This window comes from Haplochromis burtoni, unplaced genomic scaffold (assembly GCF_018398535.1).
Source record: "Haplochromis burtoni strain Fernald_Lab_line unplaced genomic scaffold, NCSU_Asbu1 Contig_82, whole genome shotgun sequence".
In the NCBI taxonomy this organism is placed as follows: Eukaryota; Metazoa; Chordata; class Actinopteri; order Cichliformes; family Cichlidae; genus Haplochromis; species Haplochromis burtoni.
Genome location: NW_024582443.1, coordinates 1984999 through 2007402, shown reverse-complemented (window position 1 = coordinate 2007402; position 22404 = coordinate 1984999). Strand labels below are relative to the sequence as shown.

Sequence of the window (22404 nt, the reverse complement as noted above, 5' to 3'; positions counted from 1 at the left end):
AGTAACCATTTGAAAACACATTTTCTTTATACAACAATTCTGATGGCAAAAGAGCCAAATGGAAAAAAAAAAAAAAAAAAAAAAAGAGGCAACATATTCTTTGCATACATGTTGCTCAAGTTGATTCTTCAGAGCGCTCGCTTTAGAGCCGATGACGATCATTCACAGGCAGTTCAGTGATTAGACACGTGCACAAGCACAATACTACTTTCCCTCATGTGCTACAGAAATTAAAGCTGATTGCATCTGTTCTGAAATACAATGGTGCAGAGGTGCCTATAGATTTTAATGCCAGTGAAACCATTAGAGCTGTGATGAACATCCTAATCTTTTCAATGTGAGGCACTTTGTCCTCTTAAGTCAGGGGTGTCAAACTCAAATACACAGTGGGCCAAAATTCAAAACTGGAACAAAGTCGCGGGCTAACATTAATATTTGTTGAAAGAAAATCTTCCTCTAGATATAAGAATGAATCTTTTCTTATGGACTCAAACAAGTTTTGCTGAAAAACTGAATATGGAACATGCAAAGCTTAATACTAAACAATATATATATTAGCTGTATAATACTAGTAGGCCAGCTCTAATAGTAATTTGTTATGGCTTTGTGGGCCAAATTTGGCCCGCGGGCCAGAGTTTGACACCTATGTCTTAAGTGGATGAGAACTTCCACCTTGCACTGTGAAGTTCAAAGGAAATACTCCAGCGAAGGGTTCGCAAAGCGTGCACGTCCCCGATCAAAGATTTCTCCATTCATGCCGACTCCATCCACCACAATAAGTCAGACTTGTTTGTGATTGTTCCTCTTAGATTTGATGAACCACTCCTACTGCTGATCCAGTAATCTAAAGGCCCAGCCATGCCAGCCCCCCTCCCCAATCCTGTTAATCCCAGAAATGTGACACTCCAGACAATTACAGAGGAATGCGTGCTTGTCACAAGCATTCACATATGTATCTTTTGACATGGGAAAGAAAAAAAACCAAAAAAAAAACAGCTGTGTAGTGGGATTATGACTCTGGTATGTGAATAGCTGTGTGCACATTCATTAATCTGCAATCAAGGCCTTGTTTCTCTGCCCTATTCTGTCTCCTCGATCGCCTCACAAAGCACGGTGATGTCGAGCCCTGACAACGATGTCGTGTAGGCTTTAATGACTAGGCAGCCCGGCAAAAAAAAAAAAAAAAAAATACAGTAACATGGAGGTGAAGGCTATCGGCATATCGACTCACAGTTTGTACTAAGTATCCACATGGGGCTCGCAAAGCAAACGTATTATAAATAGGCCTCTCACTATCGGCATGAAACAGACAAGAAATCATTAAGTGGCCAAGAAGACATTAGAAGTGGCACTGACGAGTGACATTGGGAAATCAACAGTGAGAGGTTGTTATTGAGGAGCTGTTTAGAGGTATATGGAGACCCATTAGAGTGAGTAAAAAATTAATACTGTATTTTTTTGGACCATAAGGCGCAATAAGTGAAACAAAACAGTCAGATAAGTCAAACTTTACTCAACTCATTCTTCTTGCTTCCTCCACTTCCGTACCATTGATTCATTAATGTTGAATTCTCTGGCAGCTGCTCTATTCCCATGTTGTTGCAGTATATGAATGACTAACCTCGTATTGTGGATGGATTATCTCAGTTGTTCTCCTGACTGAAGTTTGGTCCATTTACAGCATCTTGCCATGCGATTACATTTGTCTCCAACCATCAGGAAACCTCACATTAACTTTTGTCGAGTGGAAAGAAGTTAGCGTTCATCCTCCAGCTTCACTGTGTTTATGTTATGCTAACATAGCTGTGTCGCTAGCAATCACGTAGCACATCATTATATACCAGCTAGCCAAACTTCAGTAACCCTACAAACGTCACTGCTGTTTAGTTTTCTGTCTTCATTTATGTTGAAAGTGATAGCAGAGCTGTACATTTAAATTTTTTCAGAAATCTCTCAGTCAGAACATGCTATATCATGTTTAGGTGGAAGCTAGCGAGCTAACTTCCTGCTAACTTCTAACTCCGTTGAATTGAATAAATTCTGTTTTCATAGATGCCTGGATGTGAAACTTAATTGTTACACCTGGTAAAGCAGCAACACTGATCATTTTATTACAGATGAAATAATTTAGACCGTTTTAACTCTTTAACAGTGTTCGTTTGACTTTGGGACCTGAAGCGGATGGAGTTTTGGACCCAGATTACTCAGTGAGGCTCCTGACTACGGTAGCCGTAATGCTCTGACAATGTATCAAGCGGTGCAGCTTCGTAGCTTAGCAAGCTTACTAAAACAGTTTTTGACAGATTTTTGAGCGCCGTGTATCAAGTAAAATTTGTTAAAGGTCAGTAAACACAACCAGAATTCATACATAAGGCACACCGGATTATTAGACGCACTGTCGATTTTTGAGAAAATTAAAGGATTTTAAGTGTGCCTTATAGTGCGGAAAATACGGTATATCATATATGTGGGGGTTATTTTCTTAGCTGTTCTGCAAGAAAAGATCAGGCAATCCCCGTTCAGCTAGTGGTTACACCAAGACAGAGTGAGAAAAAAAGTGGGAGACAATTATCTGAGTGAGCATTTTATATAGCTATAAATACAGCTAAAAGTCACAGCGTGATTAACTTGTAAATAGTGATTTTTTTTTTGATACTGCAGTTGTGAAACCTGACTTTATAACCCCTGATGAAAACCTTGAACATTTCCAAGAATCAACCCTTTTAATAAACGGAAACAATCAGCTTTAGGATAAAATGCACCCACTGGAAAACCCTGTGCCAACACCAAACTGTCCAAAATAACATTTTGGCCTATTCCAAAATCAAAACTCCTCTTTTTACTTTAGTCAAATCATCTTTTTGGGAAGAAAAACAAATTCCTACTTGTATGAAAGTCTTTTAGTTTTGTAGCGCATGACACTACTTATAAACCCTTAGCAAACTCAAAGTGACCCAACAGGTAAATATGGAAGTGGTGTGACATCTTTATATGGTTTTCTTGTAATTCTTTACACACAGCCCTTCCTGGTAGAGCAACCCTTCCTCTTTCTCTTCCCTCCTCCCTCCTCCTTTTCTCCGTAACAAGAGTTCTTGAGGGAGTTCTTGATTACTGTGGGGTTTTACTGAGCATCAGTGTTGTGACAATATACAAAAAGGACGATGACTGCGTAAGACGGAGAAGTGGCGCACAAAGAAAAGAACAGAAACACAACAAGAGGAAACACTTCTCACCTTTTAATCATCCGGCAGCATTGGCACCCCATTTGGCTAGCTGTGTCGTGGAGCTGCAGAGAGACATGAACAAAGTTATCAAAGTTTAATCACACAGACACCCTTCAACTAAACTGAGCACGCAAACTCTCAGGTGTCAAAACGTGCACATATCGTTTTCACCGCAAGGAAAGGTTGCAGTTTACTATACTGGACACACACACACACACACACACACACACACACACACACACACACACAGCTGTGGATCGGACCGTTTACCACCTCTGACATACCGATGGGTTTAGGAACCAGAGCTTTTTCAGGGCTCTCCTGAAGATTTCACCCCGTTTTTTTGCTCTGCCCTTGCTTTTGGATGCTATTAGAACATCGGCATGAAAACTCTGTCTGCCTGAAGTGCCGATAGAGATGTTATTGCCATTCATCACTGTTGTGTGAGTGTGTTGTACCCATGTGCAGGATGAGCGTGACCTTTTCTCTCCTGGTGGTATGTTTCTTCAGGCTTTGGCATTTCATTGCCTGGATAAATAATTAATCACCGAGTCTTGAACGGGCTTGTCTGAACGCGAAGGAGAGAGGCAGAGATCGAGGGAGGTAGAGGACACCCTGTCTCTTTGGCGAGAAAAAGGAAAGGCTGCGTGGCCACCTGAGAAAACAACTTCTCTTCCTAACCTTACCTCTCTGACCTTGCTGCGCTTTATTTTTGGTTCTAGCTGACTCCTTCGATCAGAATAAGCTCCACGAGTGTAATGTGGTGACAGAAATTATAGGGTGACACTGGCGCAGAGACACATTGTCAACAAGGAATTAATTATAGGGGATAATGTCTTTGTCATTGCTGAAGAGAAAATTGTACACCATATCATGATGTTAGGGAGTAGCATAAAAACACTGCTGGACTTCATTTAAACGATCTGTCTGGTGTTATAAATAGCAGGCGACAGGCTGGAGACCTGTCCGGGGTCTCCCCCGCCTCCCTATGATAGCTGGGATAGACTCTAGCGCCATCCCGGGACCCTGAATTGGATAAGTGGAAGAGAATGGATGGATGTTCCTGTTCAGCTTGGAAAACTGAGTAATTTTTGTAAACACAGAAAAAAAAGATAAATAATTTAACATGTACAGTAGATGCAGTTCATATAATTGGACTGGATGGAGGTAAACTTAAATGAGTTGGTGGGATTCAGCTAAATAAGTTGGAAGTAGGCCTCATTGAAGCAACCACTTGATCCACTTTTACTGCTGTGATGGCAGCAATTCAAGGTTCCTGTTCTCAGCATTACTATGCGATAACATAGTATAACATAACATGATTACTCATCAACTCCAGGGATATCATTATTCATTATGTATTCAACGCCAAAACATTCTGCTATTCTTAGAGGAAACATCCCTGAACGGGAAACTATAAAAAGATGTGGCATGAGGTCACCTGGCTAGGAGTTAGGCCCAGACTGGCAATTGTTTCTGACCTCAAAGTCTATCGTTCAACGGTTTGCAAAATAACTGCAATCTTAATAATGAACGCAGAGACACCGCCAACACTTTGCAATCAATCTGAGTCGGTCTGTGCCGATGAGCACAACTCATCTGCAACGTGCCTCGTTACAACAGGAGACTCGACTTAGCCGGTTGCCAACTGGTTGTGGTTTCAGATGCTGACGTCATTATGCTGTTCATTATAGATTCACAGATACCTTCGTGTAACTTTTACTTTCTCTATAAAGATTTTGCATCTTTGCTCAGGTAAATCTAAAGAGCGCGTGGGTGTTTGGGCTTTTAGTGATGGAGAAAAATGGGTGGTGCTGGATTTATAACCCAAGACAAAACCAGAGCATTGCTGTGAAATGAAATGCAGCACAGTAGTTTTAGTTTTACCTCAGTTATCTTGTTTTTATACATTAAAAGAAAGCTGAAAATAAAATCTGACTAATCACTCAGCCCTAGTAGACGACCAACCTACAACAAGCATCACACTGGGATCAATTTATTGTTGTGCTGCGGTCATTTTATGATTTGTTCACCATTAGAAACCAGCATGGAACACATGAACGTGCCACCGCTCGGGCAATCGGTACCCATTACTCCTGAGTATTTTTAAGCTGCAGTAAGACCAGGCTTGTATGATGTAAAAGGTCTCAGGTGCTGTGGGACTCGATACATCTTTGTTCATAGTCCTGAAAGAAATGAGCCAAGACCTCAGGTGGACTCTGTTTGGAGTATTGCTTTGAAAAATGCTTGTGGGACCGGCAAATTTGCTTCTCGTGTTGGATCGATTGAAGAAAAGCAAACAAGGGTGTGCTGATTTATATAATGGTACAAGCCGCCAGACAAGCAAGGCTATCACTCCATCACGGCTGGGTCACTCCTTTTTTTCATTCCCCCACCCCGTTTTTTAAGCATGCAAGCCGGCATTTTTTGTGGAAAAGCAACAAAGCATGACTTAGCTCTCCCAAGACGTCTAATTATCCTCCTACAGGTCTGCTGCTGTGTGCAAAGACATATAAGGAATCCAGAGCCAGAGGTGGGTGTACGCACTGAGCACGCAGGGAAAAAAAACAACAAAAACCTCAGCATGCACACAGAATCAATCTCAGTAGCACGCTCTCGTCTCAGAGTGGCCTCTGTCCTCTTCTCTCACGATTTGAGGTGGGCTTGACTTTAACATGGCTGAAGCCATCTCCTCAGCAGCAACTCATCTACATTTTCATGGGGACCTCTGACACATTCGCAGCTACTTATGAGAAAGCCAAGGGGGTGCAAAACGCTGAGTGCAATTCATAGCGGCAGAGAGGCCCAGCGGTTTGACAGGCTGCGCTTTAAATAGAGGACTCTGTTTCACACACTGTTGCTCTGGCGAGCACCCGCCCTGCCGAAGTGTCCCTTATCTTCTGGAAGGGAGTGAGAGAAGAGGTAATTTCCCAGCGGGTTTCAGGAACTATCGCATTAATGGAGAGCCAAAGTCACTAGGAGCCGACTTTTACAATTACAAGTCACATTCAGGCAGGTCAATAATCATCTGACAAGCTCCTGCTCTCAACCCTCCGATCGCTCAGGCTGCTGGAAGTGCAGCCTTCTCCCTCCTCCTCCTGTTTTCTTGTTGTGCCGTGGCATTTCTTTCCTTGTGCATTATGTATATTCCACATCTCAGAGACTTGTGTCTGCTGATTTCTGCTCTGTATGCCCTCGAGGATGTTTTAATGTGCTGCAGTCTTGCAGGCTGCCGGGACTCTTTGGGGAGCATCCTCAAACTCGGGGCCTCCTCTGCCAAATACTGTATCTGTGCAATAAGTGGTCCTAAACCCTTTTGCATAATTGCATCTGTCTGAATTGTTAGAAATTCATTATGTCTATGAATAACTTTAGCACATTCTTGGCACCTCGTTTTCACTCCAGATTAAAAACAACAACAAAAAAAAAACACAACAATGTGGGAGCACATGGATTATAAAGTGCTGTGACAGTGGACTAATTAAGGGAATTACTAACTTCAATTTGACTCACTCCTCTGTGTTTTTCCTGTATTAAAAAAAATAAAAGCCACATGTGGTAAAATGAAGATTTCAAACATATTTCAGTCAAAAGAGCTTTTTTTTAACTGAACAAACAACAAGTGTTACCGTCCCATGGCTTTGCGCCGTTTCGCATTCTTGTTTGACATTACCGAGTCTCTGATTACTGTTTTACTTCACGGTTACTCTAATGATGAAGGTGTGGTTTAAACATTCACCTAGTACGTAAAAAAGAAAAAGAAAATGCCAGATCACATGTCTCGGGTTGTGTCAGGAGGGACCTGCTGTGGTGACCCCACACTGACTAAAATGTAAAGTGTTTTATATTTTATATACATGTGGTATATATTTTTCCATTAGCTGTAAACAAGTTTGCAGTGATTTTGTTGTTCTATTGACACATGGCGATAAACAAGAACACTTACTTCTGTACAATATAACACATTTACACACAGGCTAAGTTTTTATATTTACTCTTTGCTTTTTCTCAGACAGTCAAACAGCACTGAGCCTGTGTTAACTTTACATGTTGATGTTGGTAACCAGCTTAGAGTTTTTGCCTTTTGCTGTTTAATAACAGGGGTTAATTATGGCGTCTTGTTTACATCGTGGTTTTTTGTATATTCTGGCCCAACCCTGTACAAACAGAAGGATAATTCAAGCAGATAATCCCATTTGAGAAACTGAAACATGTATTTTTTCTTCTTCTTTACCTTTATCAGTCAGGATGTTTATGGTTTTGTTCCCCGACTGTCCAAAAGAGAAGCGTCACATATTATCTACTATATCTGACATTTCCCTACAACAGTGTTTATACACAGAGGGCTAATGTTTTATCGCTAGACAAAATCTGCTTACGCCAAATATTTGAATATGAGCAAGGCAAAGTCTCCAAACAGAGCATTAAATGCTAATACTGCTGATACTTGCTGCATGCTAAGATTTTTGTACAATTGCATAACTTAATTCTGCTTTTTTGATCTGCTGCTCAAAAGATAATAATTTCCATTAAGTGCAATATTAAATTCACCACAAAGACAAGACAGCACAAGATCTCAAAAATATTTAGCCCTGCAGTCGATCTCATGACTTTCCCTCTCATGTGTCAAATCATGGGAATTGGAAAAGGTTAGGAAAACCTGAGAGCGTGATGCATGCCACACTATTTTTATGAGTATTATTTTCAGTCCAAATATTTTTAATACTCCTATAGTTTGGTAACCTAGAATCAAATATCCCACAATTACTCTGGTTTTGAGATGAGTTTTTATGAGAAGCCACACAAAACAAAAACATCCGAATCATTTAAAAAAAGCCCTCAAATTAAGGTTTACAGTAGGTTATGTAAACTACTGACGAAAGATGTTGAACTAAAGATTCAAACAAACAGTAGAAATTCTGACTATTTCTGTTTATTCTCTCCAGAGGAAACTTACACCTGAGGGCCAGGTGCCTGTATATTTTGCTGTGTTTTGGTTTGCATCCAGGGAGGACACACCGTCAGGCGGAATGACTAATGGCTGGCTGCCTGGGTCGGAAAAAGCTGTTTTGCATCAGAATGGAGTTGGGTTGCAAATTTGCAAGGCAAAAACTGGTTCTAGGTTGTGTCAGTGCTGACAATGTGATTGTAGTGTTACCTGCCTCGGGCTACTCCTTCTGCTGCTGGTCAGCACAAACGGCTCGCAGTCAGAGGGGAACTAGTCCTGCCGGCCAGAGATGACACAAATGCTTCTTAAAGTGGCAAAGGGCCGATGAGTAACTCAACGGTTACGTCACAGCTCCGATAACTAAGAGACATCAGCATTAAAGCCCAAGACAACTCCCAAAACCCCGGCTTACAGAAAACGACCAGACAAACACGATTAACAGGGCAGGCTCTTGTATGTTCAGGCTCCTCGGTGTCTAGTTGCCATGCTGTGTTTGCAGAGTAAATAGGCACTGATACGCAGGGAGAAGGGAACAAGTGCAGTGCACATCCGCGAGTTCCCATCACTATTATGTGTTATAAGATCAACCTTTGGTAAAGCAAATCGATTGTTTTTAACGTGGTGCACGTGACGGGCAGTCAGAGAGTCGTTTCGACTGTTTTTCTTTTTTATGCAAAGATTTTGTGTATGTGAAAGTTGTCACTCGAAAAAGGATCGCCCGTCTCTTCTTCTCAACGTTTAAGAAACTTTACGGCATCACTGAGGCCACGCTTTGGCTTCAGGGTCAGCCGAGGGCACTGGATTCATCTGGGAGGTGTGGGAACGACCAGCAACAAACACCAAGTCACTAAAGACAGGAACAGAGGTCAGACTGATGACCCAGCAACTCAAAGATACGCCCACACAAGCAACCGCTACCACAGTCACCTGTTCACACGCCGTGCAACATGTCTTTAAAAATGTTGAGCTAGAAATGAAGAGTAGCGTTTCATGTTAGATAATGATTCCCTCCCATAAACAACACAAAGGACTGATTTTACGATATAGTTCAGGAGAAGCTATAATTATGACCTGAGTCTTTTCGGTGTTTAAAAAAAGGTTAAAGAGCCAATCACTAACCTGAGTTAAACAGTGGAAAACGCAGCAGGTTATTTAGCCGCTATCGAGCTCAACAGTTGCTGTTTTAGACTATTTAATGTTAGAATAAGCTGGCAAATGGCTGTGTGTGATGGTGTATATAAATATATATGTGTGGTTGTTTACAGAAGAGATTCCTGAAGTGTCAATCTACTACATTTATTTTCCAACTGTAGTTTCTAGAAAATTCTTCAAATATTTTATTTTTGTCTTCAAATGAAATAAAACTGTGGTTAGCACTGTGACACCATAGCAAGAAGGTTCCTGGTTTGAATACCAGCATTGGCTGGGGCCTTCCTGTGTGTAATTTGCATGTTCTTCATGCCTTTGTGCCTCTGGGCTTAGTCTTGTAGTCCAAAGACATGCATGTTAGGTTAACTAAAATGTTAAAATGTGACTGTGGTCAGCTGGCTCCAAAACCAAGTCAATCCCCACAGACTCGCAGGTTAAAATGCAGCAGAAAACGTGTTTATGGCCTAGTAGAAAAGTTAGTTTTCCTCTGTATAGCTTGTTACACCCTTTATTAATATTCATACAACTCATTTATTTAAATTTAAATATTAAGGCTCATAACTGATTAAGGGCGTGGATGCTTTGGCTCAAAAATATGTGCAGCCACTGGTTGTTGTAGCTTTCAGTCACACAAGTATCTGAGATGGACCTCGAAATCTTGCTTTTTTTGTTGTTTTGCACCAATTTCCATTAATTTATTTGAAGAATAATCTGACTTGGTGTGCACTAAGAGTCCTTATACTTTTTTTTTTTTTTTTACAGTGAATGTTAGGTAATACTACTAAGCACGTGTCTTTGACTGTTGGCTTCAAATGAACCCCCGATACTCAAAATGCAAGAGCCGAAGTTTCCAAGCAAGAGTTCAAAAAGTAATAGGGAGGCTCTGTTCGTCTTTTCTATACATGTCCAAAACACACGAGCAGCATGAGAAGTACAAGTGATGAGGTACAAGCCCATCTGTAACGAGCCTTTAAACCCTCCACCAGGCTTTACAGTTAGTAACAGACTCATTTCAGAACATCCAAATGACCAATCACGTTCCCCTGGAGACTTTCCAAACTCATAATGAGACTGACGATTCAATCTGTGCATCAAATGACTATCATTCATTCAGATATTTGCCATTGTTGGCTGGCAATAATAGTCCTTTATCTGCTCTCTGTGCCACTCAATAGATTATATATTGCTCCTGTTTTTTATGATAGGGAAGATCGTCGGACAATTACTGAAGGGGAGAGATATTTCAGCTCAGGCAGCTTGGCTGGGCTCCCATTTTTCTCGCTTTCTGGGTTTTCTTCAGGGGAAATTGAAACATTTCATCTTGGAGAAACAGGTGCAATAAAGGTGAGATTGCTGTAGAGTGTCCTCTAAATGTGGAATGGATTGAAATCCAGGGGATACCTGAAGAACTGGCAGGCAGAGCCATTTGTGAAGGGTTGCTGGAGGTGGAAAAATCTAATCTGGAAAGATGAGGCTTGAAATAATTCTTCCTACAGAAAGAGTCGGGTTAAAGGTGATTTGACCTGTTCAGAGTTTTGTTTGGAAACGGAAGGTATCGTCTGTGGGTGGAGGAGTTATTTTTATAATAACACGAGATGAGTGGTTGATACAACAACTGAAAAGGTGACTTGTACTCTCTGCATATAGGGCAGCCATACAGCAGGTACCTCGATTCAGGGAAAAACAGCTAATACAATTTTAAACCAGTCAAGTCAGGAGTTAGAGATGAACTCTAAATGTCTGTTTTCATTTCAGCATTTATAAAAGAAGTAAATAATTACAACTCAAAAGTTTCAAGGGGCAGAAACACTAATATTACAAAGTTTACAAGCAGATGTTGATTTAACCTATCTGATAACTCATTGCTCACGAGTCGCACAGGCCTAGAGACCGGCTGGCGACCGTTAGGCAGCCATTGACACTGCTTTCCGTCCAGTTGGTGAGCAGTTGCTGGTAGTCCTTAGCTGAAACTGGTTGCACAGACGTTCAGAGTGCTGCACTGAAAAACTCCTTGTGATCGCTTTGACAGCAGATTGCCTGCAGTTTGCATGGAAGATACCAACTTGTCTGCAAACCTTCACCAGCTGCTCATCGAGCAGTAGTGAAACCTGTAAGTGCAACACAAGCCAAAAACAGACAGTTTGCCTTCACGAAAAAAAACATTTGAAACATGTTTGTTTCAAGTGCGTTCAACATTTCCAGTTTGCATGACGGGGAAAACACATTGTAGTGACCAGAGTTTGCCAGCTGGTAGCCGATCCACCGCCAGTCGATCGCTAAGCCTACGTGATGGAGGCATAATAAGTATAACCAAATTCACAACATATCCTATAATGTTTTAATGAATACTGTAGAATTGGTATGTTGCTAAGATATACAGGAAGCTTACAGCAACTCAGTTACATTTCACCAGAACCTTTTTCTTTAACAAATGAGGAACATTTTTTAGAAACAGCTACCAGATCAAATCATTGTTTTCACGTCTTAGTTTTTATTTGAATTGCACCATGCTATACGAGAGGCTTAATAAAATTTTATTTGAATGCTATTTCCACGTTAAAATCATCAGATGTGTTTAATACTATAAGACACAAACTTTAAAAGACAGACAAAGGTGTCACTGTTGCTGAAACCCTACCTCAAAACACAAAAACCTCTTTGAGATATCCTTCCCCGAGTGTCATATATCTGATACCATCAGTTTATAACGTAGGGCTGAAATCCATCCACAAATCGTTTCTGTTTCAATGAGAGTTTAGTTGCTGCTCCAAATATTACACATACCAACACTATAGCCAAAAATACTGGTAGACAAGGGTTGGATACCAGAACAGGGAGCTGGAATAACAATAGGTGTTTGCTAATAGGCAAAGTAAACACCCTGTTTGCTTCTCTGCTGACAGTCTTTGAACAAAAATTCACAAAGGTACTGCCTGAGGTGCAGATATGAATATTTCTAAGGAAGGTTTCTAATGAACGCTCCAACAAAGAGGCCGAGTCTTTTACAGACAACATGCTTCTGTTGCTGTGTGAGTCCAGTCATCTGATAGATCTCTGAAAAGTCTGCCTTATGTAACCTGTGTGTCACATTATAAAGTCATAATATAATATAATAATAATCTTGACACTTGCTCCGGGCTAGTTGAGTGTTTCTGTGCATTTAGGCTCAGTGAGAAGGGCGATCGTGTTCATGCTGGTGACACTGGTAAGGTGTGGTGATGGGAAAAGTGGGCCAACTGGTCTGACATTCATCTCTCTGACTGTTATTTCAGTTTGTTTATTTTCTCTGTCTGCAGTGGATGTTGTCATTGTGCGCATTTCCATCACTACGATCCACGTCATGCATGTTAAAATGTAGACGAGGGCCGCGTGTTTTTCACCTTTACTTTCACATGTGTAATAAAATGAAACGATTATTTTATTATCTAGCGTATATATCATTATCTCTCTATTTGTACTTCAAAAATGTTGGAAACATTCATCTAAACTCAGAAGTCAACTGTGATGCTTTAATTCATGGATGTCATACATGGCAGCTTTTCCTATTGCTTAGACCTCCTTCATGGCCAATTATACTACAAAGTAATTAAGTATAGATGAACAATAAAATGATAGAAAAAGTTCCAGTTTCTTTCCTAGAGAAATGTTGGTTCTTTTTTACATTTTTCACCAAACTTTTACCAAATCTGTTTTTAGGTTCTCTGATAGCTCTCTTGGTTGAGCAGGTGACCCACGTGCTGAAAAGCTGCAGGGCAGCTGCATGTCATTCCCCTGTGCCCTGTCCTTGGTTTCCTGCCTAATAAAGGCTAGAAAAGCAATTTTATTGGATTTGACTGATGAGTTTTTATTTCTTGGATCACGAGGATCTTAAACACGGCTTGTACAGTTACAGCTCACACCCTGTTCATTGAGGCAGGCGTTTTAAAATAAAATGCTGATATGAAACAAGACAGCCGCCCAGGTGTGAGTTGGCCTAAGGGCCCGGGGCATGGGACAGATATTCTTAGGTTTTACTTTCAAATATCAACAAAGACATTTGAAAAGAAATCTTTTCACTTCTAAACAAATACAGGGCAACATTTGTTAGGTTTTCATCAGACAAATCGCAACGGCTCGTTTCACATCAGCCAATTAAACCTGAGTATACGCGTCTTGGTTCAGAGGTTGTTCAGCAGAGGAAGTAAACATTTTCTCATATTTACACCAGAAGTCTAGGTGTAAAATCCTCATTTATCATGGAAAAGTTAACCGACAGGTCACCTGGAACTCATGGGTGCTCTTTTTTGCTTCACTACAGAAGTGTTAAAGTTTCTCAGTCAGCTTATTGCTGGCAGATCGTGAGTAAGCAGTTAGACTGAGTTCACTGAATGCAGAAAATACAATTTCTGTTCAAAGTAGAAAAAGCCAGAGCTGAGAATTTCTGCTTGTTTTATATCTCCTTGAAAGCAAAGTTGATTTCTATCTGGATTTCTTGATTAACCTATACAAGGATGCTGCATTCAAGAGCGTCTGTGGCCTTCGGCCTTGAGCTGATGTCATCAGATGGTGCCCAACTTTCCCTGGGTGTTTTGACCCTTTACTGTGACACCCTCCAGTTGGCGACTCAGCAGTGGTGGCCAAATCACTGCCAACCACCCCCGGGCTTCCAGCACTCCTCCTTCCATTTATACCAAACCAACAAGGGCTCTTTCTGCTGCTTCCCCAATCATGCACATAGTTGTATTTTGCTTATTCCATGAAACTCCGAGTGCAGTGAGCACCGCACTGTGGATGCGGACTGGGAAACCTGTACGGAAACAGCCACGTTGCCACCTTTTGTCTGTACAAACCTGGAGGTCGTCTTGATATTTTAGGCTCTGCCTTTCATACGCTTCACAACCTTCACAACCAAAGCTGCTTAGACAGCTCTGTACAGACGACTACGTCAGACTTGTCCGGATGATCATGTTCCATCTTACCAAGTTAATGATAAGCCAATAAAATTACAGCTCTCTCTGTTGATAGAAGTCAATGTAGCATCTTTCTCTCTCACCTATACGACAGTAATCATTCAAATAAGATGTTCTTTGTTTAATTACACTTTGGATCTCGTGTTTACGTGAACACAACAATGATATATATCGGTCACTGTTCCCTCAACTTACAGACATGCCCTGAAACGCACCAAAAATGATACTGCCTGTGGACACTGAATGAATATCAGGGTATTCATATATTTGTGTATAGCTCTAAAGGAAATGTGTGACAGTGTGGCTGTTTTAATCAGTACACACGGGCACAGATAAAGCAGCTCTGTGGACATGCTGATTCAGTGTGGACAGTGTGTCAAAACCAAAACACCAGCAGCCATTTGCTGCAACCGCTCTTCCCGAACACAAAAAGCAAGAGATCTCAGAGGGATCGAGACAGGAGGAGTGCGGTGCTGTCATAAGACTGGACTGCTCATGACAACTGTGACTGCAGTGTCACCCTCGCTTTGGCAGTTCGAGCAGGTGTGGGGCAGTGAGATAAAAATGGCCCTTTTATCACCTGAACTTTCAAGCTTCAGTCTGCGACACGAGATCATTTCCTTGCTGTAAAGCAGAATAATTCGTTAACTCAAATAGATGAATTTAAAATGTATACACAATATGGGTGCACCTGCTCGTTAACATAATCATCTTATCAGCGAATCACATGGCAGCGACTCCGTGCATTTAGACAGGCAGACATGGTTGAGACGACCTCATGAAATTCAACCTGAGCATCAGAAAGATGAAGAAAGGTTTGAGCTGATCCGAAGGCAACAATAACAAATAACCACTCGTTACATATTAAGACATGCAGAAGAGCATCTCTGAAGGAGGGGCAGCAGAAGACCACACCTGGTGCCACTCCTGTCGGCTAAGAATAGGAAACTTAGACTACAATTGACGTTCAAAGCATGAATCAAACCTGTCCTGTATCAGCAGTTCAGGCTGCTGCTGGTGTAATGATGTGGGGCATAGTTCGTTGGCACACTTTGGACCCCTTATCGCCAACTGAGCATCGCAGCTTTTACGACCACAGTGTACCCATCTTCTGATGGCTGCTTCCAGCAGGATAACGCTTCATGTCACAAAACTCAGATCATCTCAAACTGGTTTCTTCAACATGACGATGAGATCACGGTGCTCAAAAGGCTGTGACGGCTTAGAAATGATCTTTAAATAAAAAAAAAAAACAGTATCTATGATAAATAATGAACTAGTCATAATGGCACTAAAGCCGAAATAAGAACCACCTTGTAGATTTGGAGCCTTAACCATCCTGTCAGATACCTGTAACACACACATAGAGTTAAACTAAACTAAACTAAATTAAACCGGATCAACAACCGATTCCATTTTGCTGAGCTGCGAAGCTGCTGGCTATTATCACACACATATGCGTGCACACCTTAAAACAAACATACTCCCAAAGCAATACTGAAAACAAAGCAATTATTGACTGGATTTCCTCGTAATCACCAGCGACTGTTGTCACCCTCTGCATTTCCCCGCTGAAAGGAAACTGTAGCCTTCGATAAGGTGGTCAATTTAGGCCTCTTATCTGCCCGGAGGCTTTTAAAATCAAGCTGAAATGTCAATACGCTATTTTAAAGTCGGTGTAGTGTCCCATGGCTTTATCCTGCTTTTCATAACTTGCTATACAACGAAGATGAGATAACCTTGCACACCTGATAATGCTTCCCACAGAACTTTTGAGCATTTCATCAGTATTTTCTGCAGCTCGCACAAAGACGGGAAGAACTCTTCAATGTGTGGCACGAGACAGACAGAGTCTCTCCTTCAAAGTGACACTCTGGATTTTGTGTGTTTGACAAGTGAGCTCGGCTAGCTGACGCTGAGGTGGCTGATTTGAATGAGCCAGGTATGATTAGGCGAGTGTATCCATGGTGAGTTGTCAGGGCAACCCATTTACGTGAAGTCATTCCTCATTAGCGGACAATCTCGGGCATTCTTTTCACGTTAAACTCCACGTACGGCCTGCTGTGTAAACAAGTGCGTGCACGATCACACAACATGTTAGCGGTGTGTCATTGCAAAATATGGAAATATCTCCTCTAATTTTAGCTGCGAGTGCATGCGTGTGTGTTTGCGCATGTGTAATATGATGTGCTGTGTACAAACATCCTTTTTGTGATGGCCTTGGGCGGCAGTCTGATGAAAACAAGTCCTGTCTCCTCTCTAATACCCAGCAGCCCACACTGATCAATAGCTCTCCCTTCGCCTCGCTCTCTCACACTGCGCACAGACCTGCTGCTGTTTTTCCTCCTGTGGATCCTCCTGACCCAGGAGCCCTCCACAGCGCTTTAGCAAGTAAACAAGCCCACAAAGAGCCTGAGAAGAGTGCAGTTTTAAATAACGCACAGCCAGCCAGGCAGAACTGAATTTAAAGAAGTTCAGCTAATAAAAAAGTGGACCAAGGCCTGCAGCTAATATGAAGTGTTTTCATTTTCCCCACGGTGATGTCTTCAGATGTTATTCTTTTATCTCTAAACCACTACAAAACTCAGAGATTCAATTTACCATAAACTCAAGTTTTCACACTTTTTATTTGCTTGGTTAAGTCACAATAATCATTTGCCTGCTACCAAGACCGCTGCAGATTAATTTTTTAAATCTGTTTTCATTAACCGTTTCCCTGTCTCCTGATCTCTTTCTATGAATTTACAACAGAAATAAACCTCTCAACTTCAAGAGGGTTTTTACACCTATAGGCCATTTGCTTGAGTCCAAATCAGTTGATGAGTTTCAAGTGAACTAAAAGGCGTCACTGCAAACCACGTGAGAACATTCTGTCTGCTTACTGGCCAGATGTGTACGAGGTCAGAGCAGGAAGAGCTTATACTGGAAGAAGGTGCTGTGTTCTGGACTATTGAACAATATGGAAGATGTACTGCAGACATTCTCTGCTACATCCCAGAATGCAAAGCATACCTGGCTGCAGGAAGGTGTTAAGCTCAAACATGTGTACACCTAGTAGTTGGTTTCCATCACATTCACCCATAAAGTAACCCTTCTGGGGTTCGTTTGGACCCAGACTGCAAAAACCTCCTCTCAGCTGTCACTCTCTGCATAAACCAACTGCACCATGGTGCACAACAGGAACACTTGAAGTGCTCTTTTTCCTTTTGACTGATTTTTAAGTTGTTTTGTGTAGAAAAGTGAGAATTTCCTGGTGCCCAAGGTGACCCACTGTGGGTCAAACAAAACAAGTTAATGATTAAAAAGCAGGGACTGGCACATGTGGGATTTGTGGAGCTCCTGCTGCTGCTCCGTTCTGGTCCTGTGCCGGTGTTTTTGCCCTCTCCATTCCTCGCAATCCTTCCATTTGTGTTATCATCATTTGCTTTTCGCGTGCACGATATCTCATATACTTGTGAGCTCGTGCAGGCACCCCTTTTAACCACTGATACGGACTTGGACATATTTAAAGTGACCAAACTGTTGATTAATTATTCAGTATAATGAATCGTGGTCTTTGCAGCAGCCCGAAGTATCATCTTGAAATTAATAAATCAAAGCAAAACAGATGATTTTTCTAATAAATTTAAATGAATGTAAAATGCACACTGGTTCACGTTTTCTTGATGATTGCTGCCCTTGAACAGAAGTCAAACATTTGAATAAAAATAACCCTCTTCTATAAAGAAAATAAAGGCCAGATGCACATCCAGTGACAGGGCGTTCAAAGGAAAGTCAGATTTACACAATAAATGTTAATGATAAACCAAAAACAAACAGACCACAAAGTACACAAACACTGCACTGCCTGCTATGGAACAAAGTTTTGCTGTATAGCTACTCTGACAATAAAGTCTTATCTCCCGAAGGCCAGATTTACATCAATGGTTTATTCATCAGAGGGTCACTATCATTAAAGTAAAGGCTTCAGATCATCAGCTAGCAGGTAATAATAGATCAGCACGCTTTTATTCTGACTGTATGGTGGCAGAGCATGACAAACTGGTCTTACATAGTCCTGATACTCCCAAAATGTTCTTTCACTCAACCTCAATCTTTCCATCAGGCTGCAGATTAATAAATGCTATCTACCTGCTATCTTGCTAGCAAATACAGAGGCTAGCATCATGTGAACTTTAAGTGCTGCCAATGATCCTGATGACCCTTTTGATGGATTCTCTAAGGGCGTTTTCACACCTACAGTTAATTTACTGTGGTCTGAATCAGAAAAGAAAAAACTCCAAGTGAGCAAAAACACATCACTACAAACCTCGTGATTTCGGACAGTTAGTTAGCTCATTGGTCGGAAGCACAACAAAAGCAAAAACAGGAAGAAAGCAGTGTGGCCTGGTGGATAACGCAGAGAATTCTCATTAATTTTACAGCCAGTTGCAAGCCCATAGTGACCGTGCATGTACATTTATGTACTCAGGACTTTTTTATTACCTCAGAAGTTAGCATGCTAGCTTCTATGCAAAGACGATATACCAAGTTCTCACTGAGAGATTTCTAAAATCTAATACTTTAGACTTGAATAAAAGACAGAAAACTGAACAGCAGCAACTTTGGAGGGTTTTTGAGGTTGGGCTAGGTGCCATTTAATTGTGTGGTACTTGGTGGCTAGCTACAGAGCTAGTTAGGATAATATAAACACATTAGCACAGGGGTAGGGAATGTTAGTCCTCGAGAGCTGGTGTCCTGCAGGTTTTAGATCTCACCCTGGGTCACCACACCTGACTCAAATGATTAGGTCATAACCAGGCTTCTGGAGAACTTCAAGAGATGTTGAGGAGCTAATTTAGCCATTTAAATCAGCTGTGTTGGATCAAGGACACATCTAAAAGCTGCAGGACACCGGCTCTCGAGGCCTGTAGTTCCCTACCCCTGCATTTAGCAGAATGAAGATGGAGGATGAACATTAAATTTGTTCCCCTCAGTAAAAGTCAATTTGAAGGTCCCTGACAGCCAGCCACAAATTAAATCACATGGCAGGAAAAAGACGCCAAAAACTGAGCCAACTTCAATCAAAAGAACGGTCGAGATGATCCATCCACAACATGAGGTTAGTCATCAATATGCTACTGCGTGGTCTGGATGACTCACTATGAAAAATTCCAGATCCTAAGCTTCGTATATCCAATCAAAATCTTGATTCTTTTCTGAAGGGTTCAAATATTTGGTGCCTGTCACATCGCGAGCCGGGCTGTAGTTACATGGTGGGGTTTAAAACCATGACCTTAAAGATGCGCTGTGCATGAACAGGTAAAGTTGAAAAAACAGAAAGGCCGAGAAAAACCACAGATTATTTTTAGAGACTTGTTTATATTAAATAAAACACGATAAAAGCCTCAAGTAACGCAGTAGGAGCCTGGACACAGAAGCACGGTTGACACCTCATCACTTAACAAGTAGGCGGTACCCTGCCACGTCCCAGAATGCAAAGGTGTTTAAATTATACTTGTACGCCTCAGTCCACAGCTTAGTGCAACTCCCGTGTTCACACCTGCACATACAAACCACACAGAGGGGGAAGAAAGAACCTGAATTCGATTTAAACGAACTGAACTTCAAAGGTGTGAAAACACCCAAAGAAAGTGGAAAATTTCACTGAACCTACACAGACTAAATTCCACTGTTGACTATAACATGACTAACACAATTATAAGAAACCTAAATCAATGTTTTTTTTTAAAAAATGTACTGATTTCACAATCGGTGGATGTCGGATATGCAGGTCGTCTATGACTCAGCAGCCCTACATTCACTGCCTCGTACAGTACGTCAGCCTTTATACGCTGAAGGCTTCTCATGTTGGTTTAAGCCTTTTCCCCTTCTTATTCTGGTCATTTTAGTGCTGTACCTCTTTGTTCTGTTATCTTATTGGCCTTTTAGTGATTTCTCTGCTCGTACACTTCAACACGTCCACGTAAAAGAGACACATTACCTGTGCCAGCTATTTTCTACACTGTAATGTAAACATGAGTTGTTCTCATGTTTGTGTCCTGATCCTGCAGCACAAAGCAAACTAGACCTGGGGCGAATGGTATTTGCATGCACTTTAAATGTCTGGGTTTGTGTAATAAGCTGCCAGTGGGTGGAGTCAGCCACTAAAGGCAAGCAAATGGGCTAATACAAACCACTGAGTGTAAATCACCAGCCAAGGCGTGGTGACTCGATCCTGCCTCACTCCACCAGTCTCCACGCTAATTTTTAGGGACATAATTTTACTCAACAAAGAAAATACTTTGAAAAGTTAAATGAGCTTTTAGGGGTGGAGCTCACACACCTGAACATTTTGCACCTTGCTGCAATCAATGGCTTTCTTTATCAACAAATCTGTGGAATAATTTGGACAAAACTGCAAGTTGAAGGAATCTTGAAAGTGACTTAAGAGTCAACAACAACAAATCACCACCAGGGGGCGACTTGTCTGGTTCTGAGAAACATTTTTGGTTGTCTAGGGGGAAGAAAAATCCCTTGCTTTCCTTTATTTGTGACTTTCATGATGGGTTTATGGTCTCAGTTGTGAGGTTTAGGTCATATTGAATCATTTATAGTCACTTTTAAAGTAAGAAAATGCTCATCGGAAAGCTACTTGTCAGTCACACACCATTAACCAATGAGCGTGCAGTGCTGATGAGTTTCACATTCAGAGCCAAGATGGCGACAACTGGAGGCTTTCCAAGGAAACTTCCATAACCACTGGATGATGTCACAGCGGGCCCCATCCATCTTTTATACTCTCTATAATAATCTAAACGCCATCACTGACATATAACAGCTGTACACGAGGGCACGGACCCAGAAACAAAGTCTCCATTGACCCTGGGTTCACTGAGCCAGCGTGTTAGATGTGCAAACACAGCCCAAGGCCATGTACATGAGTGAGTGTGTGTGTGTGTGGGCACCACATCGACACCACTCCTCTTGCAACCTCCTCCTGCTCCTCTACCTGTCTGCTCCAACTCAAGCTCAATAACAACAGTTTTCAACACTCTCATTCAGTTCACCTGAACATGACCAAAGGGCTCAGGGTGTTATGGAAATTTTTAGCCTGGCTTACATCCACCGAAGCATGCTTTAAATTTGAATTACAAACACTGTAGTTAAACTTCTTACACCCACATGCCAGGAAAAGACAGACAAGAATAATTATAATAATAAAAATAGTTATTATTATAAAGATTTTTCATAAATGGTAAGGGCTAGATTGGGAAAATAGCTTATAAAAAAAAATTATATGACATACATATATTTCCATTAGTTGTTTTAGCGCAGTAGGTTAAAGAGTCCTACGTGCAGCAGGTGCACTCACACCTCCACTGTCACTGTAAAAAATGCCTCAAATTGTAGCTATGCTAATCAAAATACTCTAAAACCATGTGTGTGTTTTAAACATTAAAGTTTGTTTTGCTGTGGCACAGCACGACTGTAACACACTTTATTTTATCTGTGCCTGTGTTCTGTCTGCTGTGGACACTTGCGCCATATGGCTGACATCACAGCACCGGTCCACCTGTTGACGGTGAACAACCGTCAAACAGCACTTTAATAACATCTCAGCAACTCTTTTCAAATTCAGCTTTTTCAAACTCACTGTAAGCAGCAAACGAAGATTAGCAATAAAACAAACACTGTTTCAACCTACCTGTCTTGGTGAGCGAAGGTGTGGCACTTTGCCCCAGGTAATCAAAAATGCACGGATGTCATTTATCTAGCTTCTCTTCCGGTCCTTTTTTTTTTTTTTTAAGTCACTGAGTTAAAGTTAAAAACTCAGGTAAGAAAATTAAGAGTCCGGACGACATGGTGAGCCACAGCTGCTTTCCTTAGTTTGGTTTGTTGTGTTGAGTCGCTGAAGAGTTTCCCCCTCGGTGACTCCTCAGTCCCATGTCTCCGGTGCGGGCAGGAGCGCGCTGATGGGGAGTTACTCCGGGAAACTAGTGGACCAAAGCGGAGCTACTTCCTGTTACACCCTTCACAGTAAAAGCTACAAAGCACCCTTCTTCTTTGCTAACTTGATTTAAATTTTATTTAACTTATTATAACAAAAAGACATAAAAGAGCTGCAACTATCTGCATATATAATGTTGAGTGA

General features: G+C 41.4%; 1 protein-coding gene across 1 annotated transcript in view; it reads right to left on the bottom strand.

The window, feature by feature from the left end:
• The window catches only part of zgc:194930 (uncharacterized protein LOC557813 homolog), a 27628-nt gene extending 5336 nt beyond the window's left edge, over positions 1-22292 (bottom strand). The window contains exons 1-2 of the mRNA XM_005925820.3: positions 21958-22292; positions 3234-3286 (exon numbers count right to left, since the gene is read on the bottom strand). Of these exons, the coding sequence (XP_005925882.1) occupies positions 3234-3265 (32 nt within the window). The 5' untranslated portion in view covers positions 3266-3286; positions 21958-22292. The remainder of the gene's footprint in view (positions 1-3233; positions 3287-21957) is intronic.
• Between the last annotated feature and the right edge of the window lie 112 nt (positions 22293-22404).